This window comes from Oncorhynchus masou, chromosome 15, assembly GCF_036934945.1.
Source record: "Oncorhynchus masou masou isolate Uvic2021 chromosome 15, UVic_Omas_1.1, whole genome shotgun sequence".
In the NCBI taxonomy this organism is placed as follows: domain Eukaryota; kingdom Metazoa; phylum Chordata; class Actinopteri; order Salmoniformes; family Salmonidae; genus Oncorhynchus; species Oncorhynchus masou.
The window spans coordinates 17976424-17986111 of record NC_088226.1 but is presented as its reverse complement, the minus strand read 5'-3'; the positions used below and the strand labels follow the sequence as shown (position 1 = coordinate 17986111).

Here is a 9688-nt window from a genome sequence, read left to right as displayed (position 1 = left end):
GGGAATATGGTCCAATGGGGAAAGGAAATAGGATTCGAGTCCATTCTTACCATACGTCAGCGTTTGAGTCACCCAGCCGCCCTAAATACTGTCAACCAATTGCAAGCATTGTAGTTCATTGAAAGCTCCACTATAGGCTAGGTTAAAAGTAGTGACAAGCGAAACAGGAAATCACAGTCGAAGGAGGTTTCCTTTTGTCCAATGGACGTTTAGGACGTAGTAACTAAGATTATAAATGACAAGGTGACAGCTGTCAGAGTGCACATTGACTGCTGCTGTGAGCGAGAATTAGTAATCTAGGACCCCGTGTGTACTGTAACATTAAGGTGAGTTAATAATTTAGGGTTTCAGTGCGACGCATTATTTTGTAATTTCGGTATGGTTATAATCGCATTGTGAATATTTTGAAATGTCCTGTCAGCATTGCGGGGGCGAATATAAATTGTTAGCACGCTAGCTAGCTAGCCATGCAATGTAGGTGAAGTTGACGGCCATTCAATGATTTCTTCCAAAAATGACATTTTACAGTGAATATATTCGTACTGTAGAATTCTTACCAGAGAATTGTCTACATGGTCAGCCGCGAATACTGTTGGGAAATAAACATGCAAATATTAATATGCGAAACCATGCATTTTGGGGTACAACCGATTCTAAACTGCGGTGAAGCTTCTGCAAAATGTCTGACTTGCTCGTCCATATCTGGGCCTAGTGATCCAGTGCATGTTTTCGGTCATTATGAATTCATGTCCCTGAGGATTGCGAAGGACGTTTAACAATTTGTATCAATATCTAGTCCTGTACCAAATGCAGCGTCCTTGTATTTAAATCCTGTATTGGTGTCTGAGGTTCATTTTTGACCTTCACGTCTCGAGCTGGCTAGCCAAATCCTCCCACCTATCTAACGTTAGCAGTGTCCGTCTGAAGTCTATTAAATTTAGCTAGCCATGGCTAATAACCTACCCGGGTTATCCAACTAACGTTTCATGCTTCCATCTATTTGAAAATCGCTGCTACCCTCATTGCATGTGAAATGGGTCTAATAAGCCACATTCAAGCATGGACAATTTAGTGTAAGTTTCCCCCATGGTGATTCCTTCCGTTGTCATTCGTGTTAACTACCTGCCCAGCGGCGGAATGGCGACAGGGAAGGAGGGGGGTGTACTGTACTAAAGCGTGTGGTTTTTTTTTACCATGAATTTAGCTGGTTTATTAAAAATAAAATAAAAACTCATTCAATCATAGCTAAAGGCTCGCTTGCCTGTCTGGGTCATATGTGCACTGGTGCTACCTACACAATTGGATTAATTAGTATTAGACATCTCTGGAGTCGAAGTTGATCATCGTTTAACTCCCCACTTAGTGTTTTGAAAGGATCTTGTTTAATGCTTCACTGTCATTTGCTTTGGGCTCTTGCCACATTCAATCAAGCATTGCTATTTTCATGCATTTTCACTTAACTAATCTTATGACATGGGTGTAAAGATTGTAACTTGATTCTTTATTTGCGCTGAGTTGTAAACGTTATGATTCTACATTCAAACTTTACAACAGAACCTCAGTCTGCCTTTTGCACAGCCCCTTCCCTGATGCATATGGTCAAATGCTTGACTGGTTACACCTACAGCTTAGGTCACCATTACTGTACCTTTAGCAGTGACGAGCTGGTGTAGGGCTGTAGTTAATGGAAGTCATGCAAAACTCTTTTTGGGGGGTCCAAATGACCATGCTTAAAGATGCCTGTTGAATTGATAGGACATTTAATGGTGGTGCAAATTAGCAGTTCAAATAATGTAATATCTCATCTCTCTCCACAGGCACCAGCCATGTACGCCTGCGCTAAGTTTGTCACCTCACCTGCTGTGGTATGTATTCTTTGACACTACAATGTCACTGTTTGATCCTCTACCAGTTGTACCTTATCAGTCTAGATCTAGCACTTACAATCCTGTTTTGCTATAAGATGCGCAGCAAATGAGTGTCCTTGGTAAGGAATATCACTTTTTATATGTCACATGCGACGAATACAACAGGTGTCAGGATGCTCTCGATGGTGCAGCTGTAGAACTTTGAGGACCCATGCCAAATCTTTTCAGTCTCCTGAGGGGGAATAGGTTTTGTCGTGCCCTCTTCACGACTGTCTTGGTGTGTTTGGACCATGATACAGAGATGCAAACTAGTCACATTTCGGCCAAATTTGCTGTTATGAATCCAAAATTGGTGACCTACGTGATTCGTGTTCCGGTGGGGGTGGGGGCTTTGGCTCACTACTGTCTGTAAGTGAACGAGTGACGTGCGTTTGAAGCATTAATGTTGGATGTCTCCAAGGCTCAGCCAATCGTTCACACAACAGAATGCAGCACGTGACTGGAGAGAGACAACCAATTTGCTAGTTACATCATCAGCGTGAGGGAGAAAGTGAGTTCATGGTGTGAAAATTAGCTTGCTAATAAAGTCAGATGGCTAATGTTGGTAACCTAATCAATTCGCTGTAGTATTAACTGGTTTACTACTCCTTGCCGTTCCTCAAGTTATTATGTGTTAACGTTGCTTCCTGGTAATCTGTTTTTGAAATGTTAACTAGCTAACAAACTAACCACTATCTGTTAACCACATGCTGTAGAGGGAAAAGGGTTACTTTTCAGAATGGGAGAATTTAATGGCAATGAGGTTTTGCTTGTTAAACAAGTGGATTCAGGGATCAAGTGTAGCAGGGCCTGGCTTAAGCTGGATGCCACTATAGAGGTGAAAGGAACACAACACTTTTTAATACAGTGGATAGAAAGGGGTATGCCAGGTGTACTCGCTGCCTCAAAGAGATCAATTATGCCAACAAAGGGTATCCTGCGCTGCTGGCACATTGTACACTTTGCCTGTGGCCCTCTGTTCTACAATGTAGTAATGTGCAATGTAGCCTAAAGATATTGCTTTTGTTGTGTGAGGGAGGTTTATAATTTTTTTTTTACTCAGTGAATGTTATTTTTGCACATGTTGACTTGTGCACTTGATCGTGTACTATAGTGGCCACTATAATAGAGCAAAAGTAGGTATTCTATTTGTTCCATTATATTTCTACTTAAGAATTTTTCCCACCAAGTGCAATATTTAGGTGTGTGGTCAAGTGTTCTCGGCTCTCATGGCTAACTGCAATATTAGTGTATTGTTTAAAAAAAAAAACATTTAAGAATTGACATTTGCAGTGAATTCCAGGCAAACATTGGATTTCTTTCTTTACATTTGTTTTTACCTGTGAGTTAGGTTCACATTAACCACTTTATTTTACATAGACGGATCCTGTAGATCATATTTGTTGTTCCATTAGTTAAACTGCATTTCCCCCTAGCAGGGATTATATATTTTTTGCATGTTTCAGTGCAAAAAATTGTTTCCTTTCTGGGCCCTCACCAGCTTGCATCCCTGGTGATCTTTTGCTGGTTATGTGGACACCAAGGAACTTGCCGCTCTCAACCTGCTCCATTACAGCCCATCACTGAGATTGAGGGTGTGTTCAGTCCTCCTTTTCCTGTAGTCCACAATCATCTCCTTTGTCTTGATCACGTTGAGGGAGGTTGTTATCCTGGCACCACACTTCCAGGTCTCTGACCTCCTCCCTATAGGCTGTGTCATCATTGTCGGGGATCAGGCCTACCGCTGTTGCATCGTCTGCAAACTTAATGTTGGTGTTGCAGTCATGGGTGACTAGGGAGTACAGGAGGACTGAGCACGCACCACTGAGGGGCACCCGTATTGAGGATCAGCATGGTAGATGTGGTGTTACCTACCTTAACCACCTGGGGGCGGCCCGTCAGGAATTCTAGGATCCAGTTGCAGAGGGAAGAGTTTAGTCCCAGGGTCCTCAGCTTAGTGATGCGCTTTGAGAGCATAATGGTGTTGAATGCTGAGCTGTAGTCAGTGAATGGCATTCTCACATAGTTGTTCCTTTTGTCCAGGTGGGAAAGGGCAGTGGTGAGCAATAGATTGCATCGTCTGTGGATCTGTTAGGGTGGTATGCAAATTGGTGTAGAGTCTAGAGTTTCTGGGATAATGCTGTGAACTGACCAGCACATGAGATGAGAAAGCACTTTTTTTAAAGGATGATGATTGAAAGAATAGTCTATGGCAGTGTTACCTGCATGCATGACCAGTGGTCAGCTGGGGATATATTGGGACAACATCACCTTGTAGGCTAATCTAACCCTATAGTACTCAGTTTTTACTAAGGACAAGATTTGGATTGATCATGACATGACACCGGTGTACCTGACTCTGTTCCAGTACCCCTTGTATATAGCCCCGCTATTGTTATTTACTGCTACGCTTTAATCATTTATTCTTAGCTCTTACTTTTTATGTAAATTCTTAGAAGCCCTAAACCAACAATGCAGTAAAGTAAGCATTTCAATGTAAGGTGTTGTATTTGGCTCATGTGACAAATAAAATTTGGTTTGACATTGCCGTTCTACCGGTCTTCATGCCTCTAATCCTCCTAGACGTTAGACTATTAGATGCACCTCTAGGGTCATAATCTTGGCGTGCTCCAGAACTCGCCTCCGGGTAATCTACGTTTGGTAGTCTGTTAGTAATAATTGTAAGTAGAGCTTGTTACATGCTTTTAAGTCTGTCTAGGAGTTTGATGTGTAGTTGTCTCTTGCAGCTGCGTGGGGGGTCCAGAGTCCTCGCCCGGCCAGTCTCGGTCTCAGTCTTCAACAGACCTGAATCCAGAAGTGAGCAGCAGGTAAGCCTCTCTTCAAACCCAAATTAAACCCTGTGACCGACGCGTTGACAGTTCGGTGCTTAGGTTTGTGTAAACCTTTTGCCAATTGCCCCTTTTTTGTTAACCTGACACCATTTATTAGGCCATTTTTATGTTCATAAACTTTATTTAACTCATCAGTAACCCTTATTGCCTCTTCAGTTGTATTTATCCTTAACACCAGACTACTTTAAATCCCTGTATGGGGAAATACTAACATGGCCAGTGCTTAAGTAAGACTGGTATCCAGGCTGTCCTTGTGACCATTTCCAAGGATCCCTTCAAGACTCTCAGTGCGACCATTTTACTCGCATAGCCGCCTTAATATTTTTCTGTTCTACCCGGAATTTAAATGTAGGAGCACCAGTGTGCCTAGAGAAATTAAGGATTTTAACTTTATTACATGAAATATTTTTCATAGTGCTCCTAAATTTCTTTGTGCCTACACACATGTTCCTTGTAAAAATAAGATGAATTTAAAAAAGGCACTGGAGCACTCTGCACTTGTTGCCCTTGTCTGGTCTCTTGAGCAGCACTTTAAACCTCTGCACTAGTCTGTTCTTCTTGATAGGTTCTGTTCTGGACCTTTATTCAGTGGGGTCAATGTACTACTCATACACCGTAATAGTACTGAAATGTATTACGCCTTACAGTTCCATATCATTCCACTCCTAAACAAACCCCAGTTCCAGATGTGTCCCTAGCCCTTATCTGTTATTACATATCAGTTCAGACTACCAGAAGGGTCAAGGTGAATGCAATAGGGAGCTAAGCTTCCATTGTTTTGGAGTGGTGGGCTATTATACTATCTACACCTGTCAGGTGGCCTCAGGTCCATTTTAGTCTCTAGCTCTATGTTGTGATTTTGACTGTGCTGTACCCTGCATCTTCCTTAGGCCCTGTTGCCTGTCAGTGAGGCTTCTCTTCTAACCCGGGGGTTCCAGACCAGCGCTATCTCCAGGGACATCGACACTGCCGCCAAGTTCATCGGTGCTGGAGCTGCCACAGTGGGTGTGGCGGGATCAGGGGCTGGAATTGGAACGGTGTTCGGTAGCTTGATCATCGGCTATGCCAGGTAACTGATGAACGAAAACGATTCAATCGTTTGTGGAAGTGGGCAGATATAGAAGCAAAATTGGATGCAAATCATTGATTGTGGGTGGCAGGGAAATGCTAACATTTTAGCACAAGATTATTGGAGTGAGCCGGATCCTATTAATTTGGGTTCATATCATTAATGAACAAATTGCTACTGGTGCTGTCGGCCAGCCTAAATCCTAACTTCCAGTCCTCTCCTCTTTGTCTCTGACAGGAACCCCTCCCTGAAGCAGCAGCTCTTCTCCTACGCCATCCTGGGCTTTGCCCTGTCTGAGGCAATGGGGCTCTTCTGTCTCATGGTGGCGTTCCTCATCCTGTTCGCTATGTAATTTAGTCTCTCCCATCCCTGTCACCTCCCTTCTCCCAGGGAATTGGAACTCTTGATGCGACGCTCATGAGGCCGTGGCACCGCCATTCCAATCAAAATCTACGATTACAAATCCTGCCTTTTTATGTTCCCCTTTTTTTCAGAAGTTTTACGTAAGAACTCGCTTTGATTTAGACTGTCTCTGAATAAATGGTTGGGATAATTATAAACTTGTCACTCCTTAATTTTCAGTGGTGTTTGGGTGCTGGACTTGAAGACATGTAAAGAGTAACTAAAAGTACTAGTTAAATTGTCACATTGAATACAATATAAGCTAAATGTACTAGTACAGGGATGAGGTCTCAACTTCCTGTTGCGTTTCGAATAATAGAATACACAAGGTGCAATTTCAATAAAATGTAGTTGTGCATCAGCAGTCCCTCAATTAGGCCATGTCGCGCAAAGCGTCTTTAGATTGGGTAGTTAGTCTTGCAACCAGCTATGTAAACTTGTAGGAATTGAGGTCGAATTACCAACTGGGGAGGGCCCGTTTTGATCATCAGTTATATTAAAAACTGCAAGCATTTGCCTCCCCTATGGCAATGTGTAGAATTTCAGGAAACTTTTAAACACAATATTTTTGGGGTCTTCACTCACGAGCAGGGCTGATAAAATGTTTTTGCTCGCAGGGTGGTGGGTATGGATGTGGATACGCAGAGCCACTGCGGATCTAATTTATTTTTGTTGCCCCCTACCCCAATTAAAGTTTCCATCCCTCTACTAGTTTATACAGTGTGGAAAACATTAGGAACACCTTCCAAATATTGAGTTTTGCTCTCGAACGGCCTCAATTTGTCAGTGCGTCGACTAGGTGTCATGCGATGCTGGCCCATGTTTACTCCAATGCTTCCCACAGTTGGCTGGATGAGCTTTGGGTGGTGGACCGTGCTTGATACACACGGGAAACTGAGTGGAAAAACCCAGTAGCGTTGCATACATACTCAAACCGGTGCGCCTGGCACCTTCCATACCCCGGTCAAAGGCACTTAAATATTTTGTCCTGTTCATTCACCCTCAATGGCACACACAATGTCTTGAGACTTAAATCTTTATTTAACCTGTCTCCCACTTGTCTACACTGAAATGGATTTAACAGGACATCAAGGGATTATAGCCATCTGGTCAGACTGTCAAAGAAAGAGCATGCTTTGTACTTTTGGTGTATATGTAATACAATTTTTAGTCTGCACAAAATGTTGATATACAGGCTTGCTTGCCGCAATCTACTTCTGACTTGATTCAAAAGCTGAATTGGGAAATGATCAGTTTTCCTAAGGAGTTTACCTTTGCGCAGTCTTGCAGTAAACCATGCTTTCCTCAGACATTTTGAGTTGGAAGAGTATAGAATGAGGGGAAGCAAGTAATTGATTGACTTGTGAGATTCACCCTTGGTGTAGCCACAGGGTATAGCTGTTTTCCACATTTCCTACACCTGCCCTGTCTATTGCTTTTGAATGCAAGAGGGGGAGCCAATGTGCACACTTAAAGGGGAGGGGAGAATATGAATTCTGCACAGACATGAGTGCCTAGGTGTTTCTGGACAACAATTTTACCTTTTTGGGTGGGTGAGCCAGTGTTACAAGAGGATGAACCATCTTTGAGTGCTTGAAATTAAGTACATTTTTTAAATTGGCTATACTGTACACTTTCGTCATTAATTTAGACCATAAAGCTGAAATGTTTCATTTGGCTCTATATTTTGGATTTGAGGTGTTCTATGCCGCAACAATCCTGAATGTCACCTTTTTAAAGGTATTTGTCACCTTCAAATAGGGGAACTAGATGCATACAGTGCTTTTATTTCTAAATGGTTGAACATACGCATGAACATACCCTCAAATGAAAGGTGATGCTCTGTACTGTCGCGTAATATATAACATTTGAGCTCAAATCCAGAATGCTGGAGTATAGGGCCAAGTTAAAAGTTGTAGCTTCACTGTCTATATAAATATGAGTTTTATTCTCTAGGGTGGTAGTTCCCAACTTTAACAAATATAATTGTGGCACTTAAAGTCCCTATAAATGTATTTAGAGGTAATGACCATTTCATCTGATCGATACACAATCTATTTTCTGTGACATGTTTTTATATATTAAATAGGTTATATTATGAAAATTTTGATAGTTCCTTACTCATTATGGTTGATTTGTGTGTAGCCCTTTAAGTGTGTTCTGCCAAATCTGGACCAGATTAATTACATTTTTTAGCTCCGGTAAAGTAGGTCTTTAGTTTTGAACGGTTTGGGCTACAGAGGAGCGGTTTAATGTATTTTAAAGGCACAACCACCGACACAAAAGCAATGCTCCATTTGTTTCTATGACAGATGCCGTTCTATAGTTTAGCCCAGTCATATATTAAGAAATATTTCTCTGACTAAACCTGATCAGACTTGCCCGATAAAATGATACAAATGACTTTGCTTGTGGTGTCCGCCCCTCAAATACAAATGTAACAACAGTCTGAGCACACTGGACTTGAAACAACGATACATATGTAACCATGTGCCATTTAATGTACTATCTGACCTGCACTAGTGCTCCCAAGTCTAAATGCTATGTGCATTCACTATACTGGTGAGAATGTACAACTTCAATCACTAATGGAAAAAGTGACTGTCTGAATGGAAGAATTTAACTATTAAATATTTTCTGGTAGGAGACAGTTAAGAGGACACCCAGGATGTTCTATAACCCGGAGTTAAACTAAAGCAATCTTCTATAAATTTACAAGTCAACATTTTTTTAACTGCCAACTCATTTACGTTATAATCCACGTCAAGGTACAGTCGGAAGTTTACATACACCTTAGCCAAATGCATTTAAACTCAGTTTTTTCACAATTCCTGACATTTAATCCATTTAATCCATTCCTCCTGACAGAGCTGGTGTAACTGAGTCAGGTTCGTAGGCCTCCTCGCTTGAACGCGCTTTTTCAGTTAGGCCCATAAATTGTCTATAGAATTGAGGTCAGGGCTTTGTGATGGCCACTCCAATACCTTGACTTTGTTGTCCTTAAGCCATTTTGCCACAACTTCGGAAGTATGCTTGGGGTCATTGTCCATTTGGAAGACCCAATTGTGACCAACCTTTAACTTCTGATGTCTTAAGACGTTGCTTCAATATATCCACATAATTTTATTTTCCATCCTCATGATGTCATCTATTTTGTGAATTGCACCAGTCCCTCCTGCAGCAAAGCACCCCAACAACGTGATGTTGCCACCCCCGTGCTTCACGGTTGGGATGGTGTTCTACGGCTTGCAAGCATCCCCCTTTTCCTCCAAACATAATGGTCATTATGGCCAAACTGTTCTGTATTTGTTTTATCAGACCAGAGGTCATTTCTCCAAAAAGTATGATCTTTGTCCCCATGTGCAGTTGCAAACTGTAGTCTGGCTTCTTTATGGCAGTTTTGGAGCAGTGGCCTCTTCTTTGCTGAGAGGCCATTCAGGTTATGTCGATATAGGACT

General features: G+C 41.9%; 1 protein-coding gene across 1 annotated transcript; it reads left to right on the top strand.

The window, feature by feature from the left end:
- Nucleotides 1-220: 220 nt before the first annotated feature.
- LOC135555810 (ATP synthase F(0) complex subunit C3, mitochondrial-like) lies at nt 221-6388 on the top strand. The gene is made up of 5 exons (XM_064988558.1): nt 221-326; nt 1818-1865; nt 4655-4735; nt 5650-5828; nt 6066-6388. Exons 2-5 carry the CDS (start codon nt 1827-1829, stop codon nt 6178-6180), a joined length of 414 nt encoding a protein of 137 aa, XP_064844630.1. The 5' UTR covers nt 221-326; nt 1818-1826; the 3' UTR covers nt 6181-6388.
- The last annotated feature ends 3300 nt before the right edge of the window (nt 6389-9688 follow it).

What these genes read in the sequence shown, in the direction of transcription:
- LOC135555810 (XM_064988558.1), top strand. Translation starts at nt 1,827, where the DNA reads ATGTACGCCTGCGCTAAGTTTGTCACCTCACCTGCTGTG. An exon ending in TTGTCACCTCACCTGCTGTG is followed by an intron (nt 1,866 to 4,654) that starts GTATGTATTCTT and finishes TGTCTCTTGCAG; the next exon opens with CTGCGTGGGGGGTCCAGAGT. An exon ending in TTGATCATCGGCTATGCCAG is followed by an intron (nt 5,829 to 6,065) that starts GTAACTGATGAA and finishes TGTCTCTGACAG; the next exon opens with GAACCCCTCCCTGAAGCAGC.